The sequence below is a fragment of the Hippoglossus stenolepis genome, chromosome 18, assembly GCF_022539355.2.
Source record: "Hippoglossus stenolepis isolate QCI-W04-F060 chromosome 18, HSTE1.2, whole genome shotgun sequence".
NCBI lineage: Eukaryota > Metazoa > Chordata > Actinopteri > Pleuronectiformes > Pleuronectidae > Hippoglossus > Hippoglossus stenolepis.
This window is the reverse complement of record NC_061500.1, coordinates 6,099,038-6,119,522: the sequence shown is the minus strand read 5'-3', so window position 1 is coordinate 6,119,522 and position 20,485 is coordinate 6,099,038. Positions and strand designations below refer to the sequence as shown.

At 42.3% G+C, this 20,485-nt stretch overlaps 1 protein-coding gene across 7 annotated transcripts in view; it reads left to right on the top strand.

The window, feature by feature from the left end:
• The first annotated feature begins 772 nt into the window (after nucleotides 1-772).
• The window catches only part of ank1b (ankyrin 1, erythrocytic b), a 61,983-nt gene continuing 42,270 nt past the window's right edge, over nucleotides 773-20,485 (top strand). For 6 of the 7 annotated variants that reach the window (XR_007034981.1, XR_007034980.1, XM_047344440.1 and 3 more), the window contains exon 1: nucleotides 774-1,589. Coding sequence is in view for 5 of the 7 variants with exons in the window: in XM_047344440.1 (XP_047200396.1) it covers nucleotides 1,464-1,589 (126 nt within the window). In the remaining 2 variants the exon portion in view is untranslated. Of the gene's footprint in view, nucleotides 1,590-20,485 lie in introns of all 7 variants that reach the window. The other variant, XM_047344441.1, reaches the window with a different exon arrangement.

Sequence of the window (20,485 nt, the reverse complement as noted above, 5' to 3'; positions counted from 1 at the left end):
GCAGATGGCGTCTATGAATATAACATGTATTAGTTCCTAGTCTTGTCACATGGTCTCTTTGTAGAGGGCACACTATGTTGCAGCATCATTCTGCAGAAAGCTGAAGTTGCAGAGGTGGGAGGGAGAGAGAGAGAGAGAGAGATACATGAGAATAATGTCATATAACGTCGGTGCATCCTCTGATGTTGAATAGTTGATATGTTGAATAGTGGGCTCCAGAGAATATGAATAACAATACAGTGTGTGTACGATGAGGATGTTTGATTAGAAAACAGATTTACTTTCTTTTCTGTGTTTCTAACAATTGAGTTTAAATATTTTCAGCGATTAAATGGAAATACTATCACGAGTTTTGCAGGAGTTTGTCTTCCGATATATCAATCCATGGACCAATCACTGTGCTTTATTTGTCTATGAATTGTTCTGTCTGCTGTATGAAACGTCCATGATGCCCTCCTCATGTGATGGAAAAAGGGGAAGGCAGCGGAATGGAAGGGGAGGCAGAGGACATGCAGTTTTTATGAAGCATTCATGTTGTTGATGTTTTTTTACTCCCTGTCTGCTTCTGACACTGAAACATGAGGGGAAGTAGGGGTGGGGGGGTGTAGGTGTCAATGTATGGCACCATGTTTCTACACTCACATTTTACACACGCACTCAGTGACTGTATATTAGGATCAGGATATTAATTTCTATCTTACGCCCTTCCATCTCTCTCACCACTGTTCTCTCTCCCCATCTGTCTCCAGGAGGGAGGTGCCATGGAAAAGCCATGGTCAGAGGGAGGGAAGACGTGAGGAGAAAAAATCCCGTTTGAAGGCATTCCGCAGCTCTGGTGCCCTCATCTATTGTACCTCAGTTATGCAAGACGCAACAACACCTATTGTGAGAGAAAAACCTTGAGCAGAGAGGAAAACTGTGGAGAAAGAAGCGGAGCAGAGGGGAGCACGTTGGACAGATTGAAAGAAGGAGCGCTGCTGCAGGATTCCCACTGTGCTGAACACGGGACTGCGTGACAGGTCTGTGCAAGGAGAGAGGGAGGAGAGAGGAGAGAGGGAGGAGAGAGGAGAGAAGGGAGGAAGGTAGGATAGGAAGAAGGGGGAGGGGAAGGCAATTCGGCGCAGTGCAAGCTGACTGGATGAGTAGCAGCCGCGACACAGGCACCAGCATCAGCATCAGCACCCCTAGCTGTAGCATCCTTCTGTGTGGCTGCTGGAGAATGTCTTGTGGCTGCTGTAGCATCACCATCACCCACATACACACACCAGTATCCAGACACAGAGGTTCCCACCTCTCGCCTTACACACACACATGATGTGGTGGCCACCAGAGAGGAGTTAGTAAGTGACGGAGCTTGGGGGACACGGGAGGAGCAAGCAGGGGACGACTGGAGGTAGTGCAAGCCGGAGGAGGGCTGGAACGACGGCGACTGGAGCAGCAGCAGCAGCAGTAGCAGCGGCACCATGGCACAAGCCGCCAAGCAGCTCCGCAAGACCAAGGACCTTGCAGAGGCCGCCGCCCAGGAGCAGAGGGAGAAGGAGGAGGAAAAGTTAAAAAAGAGGAATCGATCCAGGGACCGCAGGCGCAAGGTATGGCTGGCTGTCTCATGAGACATGGAAGGTGATGGGGTTTCTCACGTCCGTCTTTCCCCACCTCTACCTGTCTTTCTCTCTACAAGTCTCTCTGCATCTATTGTGCGTGATTGGCAAGGCTGCAGTTACACATTTATAATCCCACATATGGTCTCGCAGCCTCAGCTGGTGTGTGCGTGCGTGCGTGCAGGCTAACCAGTCAGGCACATATGCTCTGGTGCAGGTTGTGCTTGCGCTCCATCCGATATTCAGCTACAGGGGAAGGAAAATGAGGCTGATGATGAAAATGATGATTGCTGTAAGGTGGAAGTTGTTGATAGAATAACAGATTCTTATTGAGAAGCGCTTTGTGCTATTACAAGGCTGCAGCTCATTCATTTTAATGCAATGCAAGTTCAGTGCACTGCATACACACGTATTTGTATGCATGTAATCACATCCTCATTGAAACGGTGTTGGTCTTATATTCGGTGTTTCCCCCATATTACAGCTTTTTTTTCATTGGGGTAGATATAAAATGGAGGGGGAAGATGGAGGTACACCCTAATAATAACCCATCTGTGTATCTGTTTGGTTGCATTCTGCATGGGTTGTCCATTGAAGACATCTATGCTAGTTATATTATAAATAACAGTATTTGTCGCCAGTATTATTAATCGTGCAGTAAGTGAATATTTAAAGGAATTGTCACTAACTAGACATGCAGTTAATCTTCCTGTGAGCATTACAGCTCTCAGTCACCCCTGCGTTTCACTCTCTTCTTCAGGCTCCTGCTCTGGCTCTGCCTTTGGGTGCAGATTTTTTGGGGTTGCGCTTGCACGCACGCACGCTTGGCAGCACAGAACAATTTGTGAAAGATACTTGTTGAACAGATTTAACAACGTATGGATTTAAAAAAATAATAATTTTCAACATCACGATGTGGAGATTGTACAACGTGTGTGTGCATGTAAAACAAAGAGGGTAAGAGGGTTTGTCAGAAAGACAAAGGGAAAGAGGCAGAGTACAAACATAAATGGAATCTGCAGAGGGAGCTGGGGCTGCTCACTGCTCATGGGGTGTCATTTCTTTTCTCTTTAGTTAATGTTCAGCGAAAAACTGATTATGTAGATTGTTGTTTGCTGAGGGTGTCAGCTGGTTGTGCAGATTTACTTTTCATTGATAGAAACTAGAAAACTGTTGAAAATGTGATGTATGCATGTAAAGTTGTGGCTACAGTAACACAGTATCACTTACAGTATGTTGACTCTATATTTTTAGCAAAATCTGTAATATTCTCCATTCCCTATTCTGTTCTTAGCACTTTTCTTGATTCACCAATATTCCATAGGTTAATCAAGTGATTTGAATTGATCTTTTATACATGACAATATCCAGAATGTGATGTAAGTAGAAACCCCTACATAATTAAAACAAACACATGTGTACAAACACAATATGTTTGTACAACAACATAAAAGAAATCAAATGGTACAAATTGCCACCAACACATCAGTTATTTGAAGATTACTCCGTCGTAAACTGGATTACATTGGATTGGATTTAGCATGAATGGATCTTGTCATTTTCCTGTATTCGTTTTGTAATAAGGTTAAAAAGCTAAAATGAGGTTGGCATGAGTTTGAATTTCAGCTATGATTAAAAGCAAAAAACAAACTTTTTTGAAAAATGAAATTTGAAACACACTGAGATGAAAACTGACGGAAGAAATTGTTACCAGGATACATATTTTGTCTTTTAGTGTTAATACATTTGAAATTAAGCCAGTTAACCAACTTCAGTCACTCCACTCACACCAGATGCCAAGATTATTATTTATTTTTATCAACTGCAGGTAGGAATACTATCAAAAATATATTACAGGGAAATATAATCTGTTTTTTGTGGCACACAATTTATCAGTTTATGAAATAACGACTTCATAAATGATCAAACTAAAAAGCAACAACTTTGGCTGTATCAGTTACCCGGGTTTTTTAATGAGTATATTAGCTGTGCAAGATTTTTGCATCAAAATCATAGCAAAATTAGTCAGGTCATCAAAAAACATTGAGAATTCAACATTTCCTCCTGTGGACTATGGATCCAGATGGAGCGAGGGAGCAAGTCAAAGACAGAGGAGGCACAGGCAGGTCTTAATGTCCTGAGGATGTTAATTAGCTTCCTTCGATGTAAATCAAACTTGGCAACGTGGCATCTCTCTGCTCTACTCCCATCGCACAAAGGTCATCCACTGCAGTGCCAACAGAGATCCTGTGATAACTGTGGATCGGCTGGACAGTAATCTAGTTACAGGAGGGAAAGTGCAGGGCCGCTCTGCTAGCTCTGCTGTCTCAGGTGCGTGTTATGAGTCCGACAGTTGGTTTGGAATAGATCCACGACCTTTGTCAGCTTCTTCTAGCATTTGTCGTATATATGGAAAATGGAAAGGTTGACTATTAAGAGAAGAACAAGAGCAGAAATGTCATATAGGCAGACGGAAGTATGATATACTGATGTACTCTTGTGTGCTAAACGCTATTTTTTTGTCAAGGGGGTGCGTGCTGCGTGGGGGAAGCACTGATTAGACCTGACAGGAAATAACATAAGAGTAAATACACTTCTACGTGCAAATTCAATGGGAATCAACATTTATATTTTTCTACTAAGTCCACAGACTAGCTACAGTATAGTTGCTCTTTACCACAAGGTAATAAAATCATCAGGCAGTTTGAAATCCAGCCAAATCCAATGCATTGTCAATAAACTGTGGCCACATTGACAGTATGTATTCTTGACCCGCGGGCTGTAACCTTATCAATATGGATCACTCGATCACTATCTATCTCGCTAGCTTTGCTTTGGTCAGTAGGTTTATTGATCCCTGCCGTATGTTTACCGGCAGCACGTCACAACAGGCTCATGATTGTCGTAGATTTCTGCAGCCATGAATTATAAATGTCCTGATCAGGTTTTTTTGGCCTCGATCACAACCATTGTCGGAAACCACTAAATGAGTTGGAAACCAAACCTTCTCTTGGGCCGCAGTCAGCTGGCATGAGACTCATACTAATAATAACATCCTTTAAATAAGCTTCACTCTTCCATGGCCGTGATAAGATAAGGAAAGAAGAATGGAATGACGTGACTGAGGCAGAACATCAAATTGCCATAAAGATTGTTTGAGTTCATTGTCAGTTCCTTGTGACCGATGAGAGCGACTAATCTGGGACATGAAAGCTTTTACGGGAGGAACTCCGCGTGAGGCTCTTGGGCACTGCACGTTGTCCCGTTTCCTTCAGGCCTGCACTTAATACAATGGATCCAATCATCTGCTAATGGACAGTGGGTGCTCTCGCTTGCTTGTATTTTCTAAGGAGCTGTGTGCACATAGTTTGTGTGTGTGTGAGTGAAACAAAAACAGGGCTTCAGGGTATCTCACTCCACTTTTATGTAACCTTATAGATACTTGGGCCTAATTAGTCAAAACTCTCTTCTGTGTCTCTCCCTCTTTCACTGCCTCTTGTCTTCACCCAAAACAACATACAGGATGATGACATCAGAAGTTGTTTTCAGTGATGCCTAACATTGGTAATTAAAGATGATATAGGGCGGCACATTGGTGCAGTGGTTAGCGCTGCCACCTCACAGGAAGAAGGTTTGAATCCCAGCTTGGTCCTTCTGTTTGGAGTTTGCATGTTCTCCCCTGTGTCTTTGAGGGTTGTCTCCGGGTACTACAGCTTTCTCCCTTAGTCCAACGAGATCCAGACTGAGGTTCGGTTAATTGTAAAAATGTCCATTACCCTCAGATGATGAGGGGTAATAGAGAATGGATAGTATAAATGATAGACAAGAAAAAAATTATCCTCATTTTGCTATTTTTATATTCCAGAGCTTTGGGTGTAAATTAATAGATCATTTGGGTAATTTGTGTCACTGCAGTTCACAGCACAAAGGTGAAGAGAGTTTTCCTCTCTGAAAAATCACCCATAGCTCCTCTGACGACTGAACTGCAAGAGCATTGGCCTCAGGTTAGACAATTTAAATCTACAAGAAACCCAAATGATGACACAAGAAAACATAAGATTCTGCTCCTCAATCACATGACAAACCTTTACATTTCACACAGGGAACCCTGGTCAGCTGCTGTCTTTTGCTAGACCAGTTTCTTTGCAAACCAGGTGTCAAATGGTTGGAGATGTTGTGCACAAAGATGCAATTCTGCCCAATTTCAATAGTGTTGCATGTTGTCCCAGATTCAAAGGAAGAGGAGGTTTGAAAAGAATACTTTCATACACTGTGTATTTGTGTGGGGAGGGGGAGGAAATGAGCATGTTTACGTGCGCCCATGGGACTGGAGCTCTTTAGGAAGTGTCCTAGAATCCAAGGGTCTAATTTGTGTGAGAGTCATCTGTGCTTTTTTGCGGTTAACCTGTGTCTTCCTGTGGAATTAGCCATTCTTAAGTTTGGGTACAGTATGTGATTATATATTTGTTACTGATTTTAGTTTTTTGCTTAGAGCCACATTTATAATTTCTTTTTGTTACTAGTGACCAGAGAACACTGAACAAAGATGTCAGATAAACATGAATGGTTATGGCTAACGTGTTTGCCTGCGTAGATTAGAGTGTGGATACCTAACCCGAGACTTTAAGTACCTGTCTGGACCCCACGAGTCGGGTTGTGCTTGGACAAAAGGTTTGAAGCAACATTTTGATTGAGTCAGTCACATTGGCTAGTATATGTAGGCATACTTGATTTTTTTTGGTGCACTCGCCAGTAATCAAGGAAATTGTCTGACTGGGGTTGTGTTTAGACACAAGGTTCAGACACAAGGTTCAGACAAAATAAAACCATTTGAAGCTGCTTAGCTTTGTCTGTCATTCAGGTACAGTGGTTTCTTTGTTTCCCTATGACTCAAATTTTACAGAAAACAACAAATGGCCTAAAAGAGGATAAAAGGCTAAAAATACCTTAAAGCTGTGCAGAGCTTAAAAGGTGAATGTTTGCGTAATATGTGTTATTTCAGTTATTTAACCCAATATTATCAAATTATTATTTTTGCTGCTATACCTATAACCTCACCTTCATGTGATAAAAACCTCTTTTATACTTTGTCAGGAGGTGCAAGGTATGGCGAGAGCCTTTACATTGAATTAGTCATTGAAAATAGACAAAAGCTACAGTAATTGGCCGCAAGGTCATATGGACCAGTGCCTTTTCATCCCCGCTGAGGAACGGGAGGGCAGGATGAGCCAAGGTCAAGCAGAGCAGAAAGGAGCAGCACTCAGCCCAGCCTGAAAGCAGCCACAGGCTATATTTACCTGTCAGCCTTGGATTACGCTGCATCTGAGACCAGAGCTGGACATGCATCCGCACACACACCACAACTGTGTGCGAGCCGAGCACCTGCTCCGATCATGTATCTGACGTTGCCCCAGATCTGTACCTGCTCAGACAACACAGGAAGATTCCAGAGTAGAGGCATGATGGCCGATGTTTATCAGACCTCACGAGGGCTTATCTGGGACTCGACTCCCATATTTTGATCTGGAGATCAAGGTGACTTCATATAAGCATGTCTATGTTAAGCACCTTCGATAAGAATCAGGAAAGTCAGTTTGCGCTGTTAATGCAAAACTTTGCTTGGCTACCAATGTCTGTGTACCTGCAATTCTAGTGCATTTACTGTTTTAATGGACCATATTTAATAGCTTGAAAGAATAGGCCTGTGAATGTAATTTTACAAAATGTTCATGTTAGATTCTAGAAATATCTACACAGGCATAGACAAACAAAATTGCTCTTTTTAGGCTAATGTCTACAAGACAAATTATTTAGTTCATAAATGCAAAAAATATATAATAATAAAATCTGCCAATTTACATAGATAGACAGACAGACACTTTATTGATCCCATAGGAAATGAAGGCATCCCCTAGTTTTGAAAAAAAAAATGTTGATTGGGTGAGTTTTCCATTGATAAATCTCTGAAAAAACAAGTTTCCCAATTCCACAATTTAGATATTTTGCCTTAGTACTGCTATTTAATGAAACTGTCCTATCATTTTGCCTTTTATGATAGGACAGTAAGAACCAAACATACCCTATCGTACCAAAGCTTTTAGCAGAGTAATTGTAGGTTGAAGACCAGATCTTCACAAAATGTTTATCTTTTAGTGTGTGTTTTGGCTTTTAGAAAGTTCAGGTTCAGGCATTTGAACCATGAGTCGACGTTTTAATACTTCAGCGAGCAGCAGCTGTTGAACCCTGTTGTGGTCAGAGAGTCAATGTGCCGATGGCCCGTTAGATCAACACGCGGTCGTCGAGTTCCTCAAGAGTAACGGCTCATATGCCAGCGTGCTAATCAGTGCATCCATCACCATTGTTAGCAAGGCCAGGCGGCACGAAGCTGTAAATCTTTTTTGGCAAAGTTTATCACGACCCTGGGGTCAGTGGACAGGTGGTCTGGAGTGACTGATGTTACCATGGTGATTACGGTGTGTCACAGCACGTGGCGGGATGATGAAGGGAGGGGGGGAGATGGACGAGGGTAAACCTCAGCCGGAGATGAAAACCTGCTGCACAGAAAGTCAACCAGACACAAAATGCTGGAAGGGGGGTGGAAGAAGCGTGATGTGTTGGCTCCACTCTCAATCATGTGGATGCTGAATTTCATTTCAACTCACAGCAGCTCTGATGAGACTACATCAATAAGAAAAGATGACTCACACAGCCACTGTATTTCAGATATTTCTGAGATACGTCTTGCATCCCAAGTAGCTGCACTTCATATCAAAAAGGGACAATCTAAAATATACAACAGTCACAAAAACACGTCCCATTTACGTAATTGACCTACATGCAGCGTTTACTGCACCTAGTGCTAATGATGCACTTGACGTTGAGGGTCATTTGCAAAGTCAGTATGTGAGCACTGCTAATTCCGAAGAATCATTAGAGGAAGAGTGAAAGTGATACAGACTGGCACGATGCCACACGCACTGATACGCAGACCACGAGTACACACACACACACACACACACACACACACACACACACACACACACACACACACACACACACACACACACACACACACACACACACACACACTTTGAGCAGGAGCTGGGCATTATGTAATGGACTTAGTGCTCCTCAAGGTCTGCACAGATCATGTGGCCTGCAGGAGCCCTAATGCACTGGAGCAGCCGCTCTCAGGCACACCCTGACTCCATCACTTTGCTCTGCTGGCCTAAACACGTTCTACAGTTTATGTGTGCCGGCTAATGGACGCAGGGCTTGATAAAAAATCTTTGGTTTCATACTGCGGTGGTTTTATTGTTTGTTAGTGTTGGTCTGTAGTGGTGAAGGCACATTTGTGGTGCAAATATGTATTCGTCACTCGCTCCACACAGACTTGATATTGATGTTGGGCCTTGAACAAAGATGAATTTGAGTTTTATGGTAATATTATGCAGAACCGCACATATATAATCAAATGCAATTTGATATAATTGCCCTGTCTGAGAGAGATGTTTATTAATTTCTTTTGTTTTCTCACAACATATTTCCAACTGATACCGTATTAACTAATCATGCATATTATTATAAACCACCCATCAGCTTAGTCGTACGCATGCGTCTTTGTGTGCACGTTCCCCGTGATGAGCAGGGGTGTCATGTCATTGGTTATTGCTGCGTGATGAAACTTCTTCACTCGCTCAATGAACTAATCAATGTGAAGCGATTTTCTATTATCTAGAGGAAAACTTACTCTAAACAGTTGTTGGATTTCACGTCTCGAAAACGAAAATCAAAACAACAAAAGTGTAACATCGCTGGTTTCCAAACAACCTTGCCAAGACCAGCTGCCATTCATTCACTGATATCACTTCACACTGTCTGATCCGACGGAGCTTGCATCAGCACTCATTGATGGCAGCCGGGCTGGGAGCACGACAGCTCAGGGTGACAGCGAGAACTCCAGACTGAGTGGTTCTCCTCAGTCGACTCCACATCCTCCAGTCATCTCTCTGCTACTTCCCCCCCCCCCACCCCTCCTCGACATTCCTCTTCACCCTGTGGGTATGATATAGCATTTCTGGCTGTGAACGTACAACTCGTATGTGGAAAAAAACAAAAAGATGAATGGTAGCGATCACCAGCGCTGTAGGTTTCCCTGCACTGTCCTCGTCTGCTGTCGTCTGTACGGAGGCATTGAGTTGGAGAACCCACTTGTATAAATACTTCATTGCTAATTCAATTTTAAAATCTAGATGGAAGACGGCAAAAGGGAAGCGACTGTTTGTTCCCTCACTGTGCCCTCGGTGCTTTCGTCCATCAGCTGGCTTTTTGTCTCACTGCTTACCTCTTTCCCTCCCCCTCAGTATCTCCCTCTACCTCTTCTTCTCCATTCTCAAATCCAGTCTATTATTTCCTTGGGTTCGTAGCTCTTCTTTTCAGTCACTGCTTCAAATTTCTTTAAATGGTCGAAGCAAATGCTCGTTGTGTAGCTTTGTTGACTTAATTCCAGGTTTCTGATTATATCCAGAATAGTGTATGTGAAAATTTGACTTGATCCGCCAAATGTCTCACTGATACATCTAGTGTTGACAATAAATCCTTGAGCTTAAGACGTCATCCATTTCCAGGAAAACTTCATTCTTTCACCCTGCAATACTTCCACACAGAAATGTGTCTAAAATATCAAACGAAAGGCAAAACCTAGTGCATGCTGTTTGCCGTTTCCCCTTCTCGTCTCACCTTCCTGCTATCATCCATCTCTCCATCCGACCCTGAAACTCTTCCCTAATACCAAGATGATACTTTCCTAAACCCTCTGATCCAGCATTGATACGTGAGAACGAGTGTGGAATAGCAGGCAGGGAACGAGTTAAACATTTCCACTTTCAAATTCAGGAAAACAGATGATGCTAAATCTGTTTATCTCTCTTCAACTCAATTTCCTTTATTTCACTGTTTTCCTGCAACATGACCTGTCATCACTGAGCCATGCACAAGCATCACAATGTGTTTTATCTGGTTACGGTAACTCCAGTAAACAATCAGGTAGCACAAATCATCCATGGGAAAGCCGTCCATTAGCAGAGCTGGAGGCTGAGCTGGATAATAAAATGTTGACAGTGTTTTGCCAGAATAGCCTGTGAGTCATGAAAATACAATTCTTGTATTTAGATGATATCGAGTCACACAGGAACAGACGGAGAGGCAATATGGCTCTTCACTTGTCCTATTTGCATACCCATCGCAGGACTTAATCATAAAACGGTAGAAGGGAGGATTCAGAGTTTCATCTCCTCCCTCGGAAAATCGTCTTTGGCTCGGTGTCCTCGCCTCCGCTTTGTTTACTTCCTGTTGGCGTCTGTTACCGAAGTCACAAGAGCATGGAGCGGAGCCAGTGACTAAACTACAGACAGCGAGAAATTATCTCATCAGCACAGTCTTTCACTGCTGTTACTGTATCACCCAGTGTATGATTCATTCACACCAGCGCTCCTGTCCTGAGTCAAACCAGCCGTCGGACAGCGACATGACGACGGGAGTCTGCAGTGTCACACGTGGATCACTGCAGCATCTTTCCCCTTCAACCCACACTTGAGTTTCTACCTTGTCCTTCTCCGTCTCGCATGTATGACTCACACAAAATATTTGTGAATCGTGGCCCGGTTGTAATGAAGCAGAGAGTCTGACTCAGCTCTTTTAGAGGTTTGACTGACTGACAGGGTGACAGGCTGTGTGCGCTGCTGGCTCTGCACCAGTTGTCCCTCAAGGGAGGCCAAGGTGAGAGCGGATGCACCTTCTCTCAAAAATGCACATAGCCTGCATACTAAAAAAACTCCACCTTAATCCTGTGGCTTAACAAGCTGAGGCGTCATCAGAATTCCAGACACCGAGCTCACTGGAGCATGCAGAGAAGCCCAGAGTGATTGATTGCTCTTAATTGCCCTGTAATTTGCATCGTCCAAATTGAGAATGAGAAAAAAACTCCTGTAAAAATGGTGCATCAGCTTTATCTCACTTTATCTCACTTTAAAGATTTTGCTTTGTGTTCTCTTTTTAATCTTTTACTCCTCCAAGAGATCTGCTACAGTCGATGATCTGTCTTTTGTAGATATTTATATGGTTGTGTTTGTGTTTTCTTATTTATAGCTATTTCTAATAAAGTTCATTGGTAAACTGTAAAATATGAATCCTATTACATTTCTTTGTCATAAGGTTTCAATCAGAAGTATCAGGGAGTATTTGTTATCTGCATTAACCCCCAAAAACCATCCTTGTTCAGGCTCCAGTATATTTTCCCTCGTGTCTCATGATTAAATCAAATCAAATCAAATATACTTTATTGTCCCCATGGGGACATTTTTCCCAACGCATAGTTATCTACATCTCAGGCTTTTTTCACTCTTTGATGTGAAATATAAATTAGAAAGAGAGTGTTTGATACATACGGTTGATTCACCTCTAAGCCGATTTATCTTTTTAAGGTGTCACAGTATTCATTCTGTCCCACAGGAAAAAAACAAACTCCATTCTGAATAGAGCTCTAAATAATCTACTTTTATTTTTAGAAATCGCAGCGATTTCATCCCAAACTGGACTCGATATATTAAAATGTCCTATTCATGTGGCTGACGTGCAAGGTTTACGTGTAGATATATTGTACATGTATGTACGTATGAATATCACACGATCGTTCCACGTCACAGGCGACAAGCTTCCCCGCCCGGTAAATGATGAGTGTGATTGATGGCACTCTGGATGAAGTGCAGCTTTATGCTGCAGTGTGTCAGCTTGTCGTGTCCATATTTTTAGCTCTCCCTGGTGCATCAGGTTTATTATAGCATGAGCTTTGGAGAGAGCTCAGACACTTCTCATTGGGACATCAACTGGCATGTGTCACAGTTATGCAGCTACCCCTTGTTCACCCGCTTGTGCTTCAGAGAAAAGGTTGATAATGCAGATAGTGAATTTATGTTGCCTTAAACCGAAGGTGAAACAGTTTGCACTCTCTTCCTGTGTCGGTGACAAATCAGTGAAAATGAAAAGCTGTTGTTTTGACAACGCAAGGTTCCTACTCGTCAAACAGCTGTAGGTTTCATGGCTGCTGTACCTCGGAGTAATTTAGCTGTCTTGTGAGATGGATTATTCCCGGCAGGATTCGAGAGTCTCACATCTTCTGTGTGTCACTGTGATCGTTTTACCATCTGCTTTTGCCTTCGACCCCCTGAGTCAATATATTAATGACTTTAGAACAGAATTCCTTTAGTATTCCTTTAGTTTCCTCTTTGCATCGCTCAGTGACTCGCTTCTCTAATCTGGACTTTATGGAAAGTTATATTTGGCTGGCCTCAGGGGGGGACAAGCCACTTGCTGCAGCCGCGTGCGATGTGTTAACCCCTACTGGACCTGGTGCTTCAGGTCTGACCCTGGCATCAAGCGTTTGTCCCATTGACGAATGGCTCCTCCTGGACGACCCCTGTAAACCTGCGCAGAATGCTGAATCACAGGAGTTGGCTCTATCGACCGGCTTCAGGAGTAGTTGCCTTCCTGTGAAATCCATCAGACCAGCAACAGCAATTTTGTGGCTGAGGGTAAATCCATTACTCTCCTGTTGTGGCACGTTGAGGTTATTTGCCTTTCTTTTGCCGTTTTGGGCTCATACTTGATGATTCTTCTTCTTAAAATGATTAATTTTAATCTTATGTCATCTCCACTGCGTTTCATTCTATTATTATCTTTCAAATACCTTGTGCCAGCGAGAGAGAGCCCGGTGCTGATACCCTTAATGTTATTGCTGCATCATTGCTATTTTTAGAAGCAGTAGTGATCCTAACAGTTATAGTGGTGGATGTGAACTCAGAAGCCGTGCCCTCCTTCGATCTTGACTTCCTCTGCATTTTCTCCTCGTCCTCTGTGACTTTTCCTCCTTCACCCTCCATCGGCCGCTCGGTGTCTCCATCCCTCTCTCAGCATGTGGCTTACTGGTATGACTCTACGCCCACAGGGTGATTAGTGATGTCCTGCTGTCACCAACACAGACATGCACAGTGGGGACAACGCACCATGCTCATGTCAGAACTTGGAGCTGCCGCATGTATGCACAGACTCACACAGATGTGCAAACACGTGGGTATAAACACAAGCGCGTCATATTTCTGGAGATATTAATGCTATCCAATCAAAAAAGCAACTTAATTAGCAGATATAAACCTACATGGTATGTTTAAGATAATCAAACTTTCAATTATATAGACTTAAATTGAAAGTCAAAAGTCAAATCACCTGTCAAAATCGGCTTGGGAACCTGATATGGTTTCATCTGGTTGTGGAGTTTATCTCCTGTGTACTTCTCCAGTATTTCTTTAGCATTGTATGGACACTTTGCATTGTACGTTAGCATGAAAAACCTATGTTATGTGGCCCAGCAGCAAGCTCCAGGCACGCCCACCGCCAAGCGTTAACGCAACCAGTATGTGAGTGTTGACTGATTTTCTTTTTTGTGACACCCGGCTGTAGTTTTGGGTTCAACTACCTGTCCGCATCTTGTTTCTGTCCTCCTGATATTGAAGGGATTTCCCTCCCCATTGGAGGAGGTGCAAGCTTTCAGGGCATTTGTAGTTGAAGGAAAACACCTCGTATAAGTACAATGAACACATTTAACATTTTGAGTGTCTCAAACAAATACATGTATACCAGGACGTGGGGAAAATGTGTCCATTTAAGGAGAATACGCCGGCAGAGTGCTGAATAACCTGTTGAGTGGTTTTTGGATGTACAATGATTTCAGTGTTGTTGCATGTGCGGCATGCTGCGAGCAGTCAGCTGACATGTGCGCTCTTGTGTGTGCTGGAGTCTTTACATCCTGCGGTGAGGAGCATATGTCGGCTTCTGTGACCGCCTGTTGGCAGCGGGACTGAAGATGATGTAGCACGTTACAGTGTGTCTGTTCGCTCTGATATGACAGTCTGCACATGAGTCGTGTGTTTGCATTTAAATGTGCCAGTGTAAATCTGTACATCTGCACATTTTTGGGTGCACATGCATCTGCACGCACGTTACGACGGCGTGCTTTCTTCTGCATTTTTGTCCGCGTGCATGTGTGAGTTATACGTGTCAGCTCCAGAGCCCTCTACAGTTCTGATTCATGACACGGGTGATTTGAGAGTCAGTCAGTCAACGTCATGATAGTGCAGCCGCCTCTGCACCCCCTCACCACACCCCCATCCCTCTCATGTCATCCATCTCTCCCTCCCGGGCCACAATCATAGATCCTCTGACATCCAACATCCAACCACGTCACATGAGTCACTCTGCAGTGACCTTATAGTCACTTCCATGTTGAGTTCTGTAGTTGATTTACTTTCATGGTATCTAATACAGCTGTGGTTTTGCTTTTAATAGTAATGATTTAATGTTTATATGTCAAATTTAAGAAATCATAGAAATAGAACTAATAGCCTCCAAAGAATGAGATTTTTGAATGTCTTCTATATCAAAGTCCAGTAGTTTTTTGTAATGCTACTAACTAACAGACAAACAAACAAACAAATGCCCAAGAAACCATAACCTCCTTGGCAGAGATAATAATATATTAAGTGTAATTATGCAGCCTCATTGTTCTCCGCTACATTTTCTGTTTTCTTTTTAAACAAAAACATTTGAGATGTTCTAAAAATGTTCAAAGCTTCTTTTTTCTGTGTCTCTCTATTTATTACTTGATTATTGTAGTAGCATTGCTTTGATATCATCTATTTGCCAGACTAAGTGAATTTATTAAACTTCTCACATATCATTCAGCAATAGATATGTGCATCATGTCTATGATACCATACTGTTGCATGGGGGAGTTGAACACAGACACATCTGGGTTCTGCTCTTACATGTCGCCTACATCCTCTTATAGCTGCACAGATTTTTATGAATCAGTCATGTGTTAAATGTGTTAAAACAATGTGGCAGAGAGAGCATCGTAATGGGCGGAGGTCTCAGGAGTTTCCTATAGTAACGTTTACAGATGTGAGCTTGAACGACCCTCCTCTACAAACACGGCTTCTATTGTATATTTATGCTGTAATGACATAACCCAATTCCTACAGTAATGCCGAAACACATTAATAATTGATACTATATCAAAAATTAAACAATGAACTATAAATGTGATGCTGCAAAATACTCATCTTCTCATGTTTAGTCCTTAGTAAGCTAACACCGTACGATTATCACAAAAATGTTGTGCATTAGTTTAAAGATTTTGAAACGATAACTAAAAAGCATTAGAAAATAAGCCTTAATTATTCAAACAAGGAGTAAATACACTGTGCCACCGCCCAAAGGCAAAGGCAGCGGCCACAGCTTTGACCTGAGTTCACCTCTAAACGAAACAGGTGACGGATGGATGAGGGGGGGGGGATGGAGGAGTGTGAAACTGACAGTGCTGAAATGAGAAATATTACAACACTGTGTCATCCACATGGGAAAACCCAGCAGAGAAGCTTTTTATTTCCCATTTGTGTGCGGACTCCTCTTAGTGTGTGTGTTTATGTGTGTAAATAAGTGCACTTGTAATGTGTGTCTGTCTATTGAGGGGATGTGTGGAGGAGACGAGAAACAGAGAGAAGTCGCTGAATTAAATTACTGACGGCTTTGCTCCTGAATCCGGATCTCAACACTGATACAAAGATTTATACGGCACATCTCCATGTCAAGGGCAGGGAATCACAGGCCATTTCGTTTCTGACAACATCCTTCAAGGGCCAAAACGTTACTGAACACAAATCCCCCTCTCCTCTCTAACGCAACGCTCGGAAATGCTTCTTCAGATGTCGGATGATGGTAGTGATGATGATGCTACTCACAGCTGCTTTTAGCCTAAACAGCCTGATTGAACGAAGCCTTGCCTCTGATACATCTTCACAAATTCTGCTTCTGAATGAGGTTTCAGCTTCTCACCACAAAACTTGTCTCCGTCAGAATGTGGTCTAGTGAAAGCTGCTCGTCGGAATCTTTTACATCCCTCCCACCAAAAAACAATCATATGTCCATATTTCTTGGAAAAGCATGACAATCTCTATATACATGTATTTTTACTAGACAGTCGTAGTGATGCTTTTCAACAATGAAAGGGAACACGTGTTTTGTTCACCCTGATAGAAAGGGTTAAACATGAAAAACATTATCCTGCTATTAGCTTATTTTCTGGTAGGGCAAGATAAACTAGCCTATTTTCTGTTTATGGGTTTTTCTTGCCAGCCACATCAAATTGTCTTGCGGGCCATATAAAATATGTTCCAGAGGCCAGAGGTTCCCAGTCTCCAGTCGATGAAATAGACATATAGAGCAGCTGAATCATTGCACTGTCAGTTGCTATCAGGTGGGAGTGTGTTGACTCGTACAGTACAAGCCGGGGTACCCGTCCCCACCCACCCGACTTGATAATCAGGAATGACTGACCTCGCTTCAGTGTCGCCGAGCAAGACGCCGCATCCTCTCTGGCCTCAAAGCGCCCTCTCTGTATCTGACTGTGACCTCTGACCTCTTCCCGTAGGGGGGGGAATAGAAGTACAAAGCAAATCGCACAGGGATTACTTCCTCTTAGACATCTATCTCTCTCCATCACACACACACGTACAGTTTGCTTCGACACGTGACTCCTCTCGCAGCTCACTTTCACTTCCCCCTCCTCCTCTCGCTGTCTTTCTCTCTTGCACCTGACCTCTACTTCTCTATATCACTGTAAAAGTCATGTCCACGCTAATGGAATCATTCCAGCTTTGGCCCTTTAACATCTCTCAAGCTTACAACCACCAAAACAGATCGTTTGAAATGTCATCCACCTTAAAAACAGACCTGAGGAAAGAATAAAATGCATAAAGATGTGTGGTTCAAAGCCAAATTCTCTGCATTGCATTAGTGTTTCAAAGTGGAAACCTGAAATGCCAGTATGGAAATAATCCATTCAGCATGTAGAAACAGCTTATTTAAATGTATCAGCTTTAATATTGAGGTGCACATGTTTCTCGGGACCTCAGTAATCCTTCTTAGCTTCCTTTCCTTGCACTCCCCTTCCCCCCTTTCCTTCCTTCTCCACACACCTCTCTGCTCTCCCCCTTTTCCTCTCGCTCATTATTTCCCTCATTACCCTTTTATGTCCGTTATGCCATCCTTTATTTGGATTTACACTATCACCCCCCCAGCTTGCTCTCTTCTATATGTCCTTCCTGTCTTCCTCTGGCTTCCCATCCATCACCCTGGCTCCTCCCTGTGCTGATTGCTCCCTCCTGTCACCAGTGATTGTATATTGGCCTTATGGGGGGGGGTAGTGCAGCGCAGTCACTGACCATGTGCGGCTGAGTGCTGTGCATTAGTTATGCACACATGACTTTCAGACATTGTGGCTCCCGGCTTCTCCGTGTCTCCTCGTCTTCCTCATATTCTTACCTTCATTTTTTACGTCTCCCCCCTTTTTTGTGTCTTTGCAGTTTTGTTGTGTCTTTATGAAGCATTTATGAGATGTCTCTCTTTTCCTGAAGGACTTTTATCCATTTACTTCAATCCATTTACTCAAGAAAGTGTTGTCATAAAATGATCTCCAACCATAATAGAACATTGTTCTTTGTAAATATTTGTGGCATAAGTGTTATAAGAGGAAAATGACGACTATAATCAATATTATTGATGATATTTCCTTTATATTTCCTCCAGTTTTAAACCCTGGTGTTGTGCGTGTTGTATCACTTAATTTCACTGAGCTACCATTAAAGTTAAATGTCCTGTATTTAGCGTCAGATTTATTGAACTAAATCTCTTCCTTCCACCTCATGTTGTTTCCTCAACAGAAATTGTTTGTATATGACCGTTTATTTAATTTCTTTTTTATGGCATCTGACTGCAACATGAATTATTTAAAGCAGTTTTTCTTACTGGATATTGTGATACAGTGACCAACACCTGACACTCACATATACCCAACCCTTAATAATTTAGATGCAAGTGTTTTTACTGTAGTTTATGGCTCAATTCCCTGATGGGACCATAATTTCCTGTCTGGTATTAAAATGCATTTTCAGATATGGGGCGTTGCTGGCAGGGAACTTGACTTTTGTTCGGGTACCGGTTCGGGGCTGGGAGCCCAGAATGCCAGCACAGAGTGATGACGTCAGGAGCTGACTCTGAGGGACAGCTCTACCCAGCATGCTTTGCCAGTAGCATTTCTGCAGTGCTCATAAATATTGAAAGGTTATGAAAAGAGAGAGAGCGTGAGGAAGGTTGCACAAAGCTGCAAGAGACGTGAGGGTGAGGATGAGAGAGAGACGCTGAAGGAGTAATGATGAGGAATGAGTGGATATGATGTGTAGCTGAGCAAGTGATTATGAATTCAGGAGTTCAGGGCCGCTTCGCCCTCTCACTGTTGTTCTTTACTCTCTTTCTCTCTCGTCTCTTAATTTCTCTGCTTGAGGCAGAAATGTTCACAACAGATTTTTGTAAACCTGTTGTGTAACCCATCAAAATGTTCTGTAAAGGCAGAGGGGTGAATTAAAGGGTGTAAAGGGTGATTATTCTAAACAGACAGTAGATAATGTGGGTTTAAACAATGAAACTTAAGTTGAAAAATGATAAATTATATAGAGTAGAAGAGGGAACTTTATTTATTTTAGGCTAAAACCCTAAATACCAGGGTTTTTGAAGGTTTTTAAACCCACCTCCACCTCTTGTAGCATATGAAATCATTATTGATACCCATGTTTAATTTTTTTTTATGCTAGCCCCGGTTTAACCGACTATTTCAGTAAAGATTTTAGATTTTTTTATTTCATTTGAAGTTTACAGAATTTTCTTATCTGTAACGTTTTCATTCTTATATTTCTGCTCCAATGTGTGATCTTCAAATATATTTAAATTTGTTCTTATATTGTTGCCTTAAGTTTTTCATTTGAACAGATAAAGCACCCTATAACTGCTTTTTGAATTATTTGAATTATTATAGTTATTATTATCTTGTCAGTTGGCATAGGCAGGTATCCTTGAACATCTTATACTGTACATGTGCACAATGTGTTTATGAACAGTGTGTGTGCATATAGTTGTGTACGGTCCTTTCTCTTGATCATTTCTGTGTGTTCTTGTGTATTTTGTATTGATATCTCTCTGAAGACATACATACCACATACCAGTATTAGCTTGTGTGTGCGTGAGTGTGATGTGCACGGAGCGAGACATCAAGACATATGTACAGAAATAAGGAAAAGCATGCTTTGATTGTAATGGGTTGCAGAAGCATTGGCCTGACAGAGGCTATAAATATTTCAGATGCTCTGTTTTAGTGCAGGGACGGAGAAGACGAGGGGAAGATCCTTGTTGTTAATGTGTCTCATTGTTTCACCAGTGAGGAGGAATTTTGGTTTTGCTGCGCTCATTTAATCTTTTATTCCGTCTTCAACTTGTGTTTTTTTTTTTCAAGATAAAGAGCAAATTAGGCTTCGGAATGAGCAGCAGCGGGTTGCACAGAATTTAGCTGTTAGGAGAAGATGCAGGAACACGAATATATAAACTAGAATATTAGCTGTTAGCAGTAGCTCACCTGCAGATACTTGTACCTGTGGTATATTTGGATTTGCAGAACTATTTGAATGGTAGATGTACTCTGAAGGTTTTCCTAACATGATTGTATGATTTCGCAGTACAAACTGTACGTCCTGTAGTCCTCTTCTTACTGTGAGGATTTGGAGCCAGCATCATAACCATCTTTAATAAATCTCTCTTTGTGCAGTTGATTAACTTTCATGTGAGATCGTTTGACGTCTCACTATTTGTTAGTCTTTTTGTTAGTCAAAAAAGATTTGTTGAAAAGTCTTTCTTTGTGCAAACTGGAGAGCTTCAAACTGTCACACTGC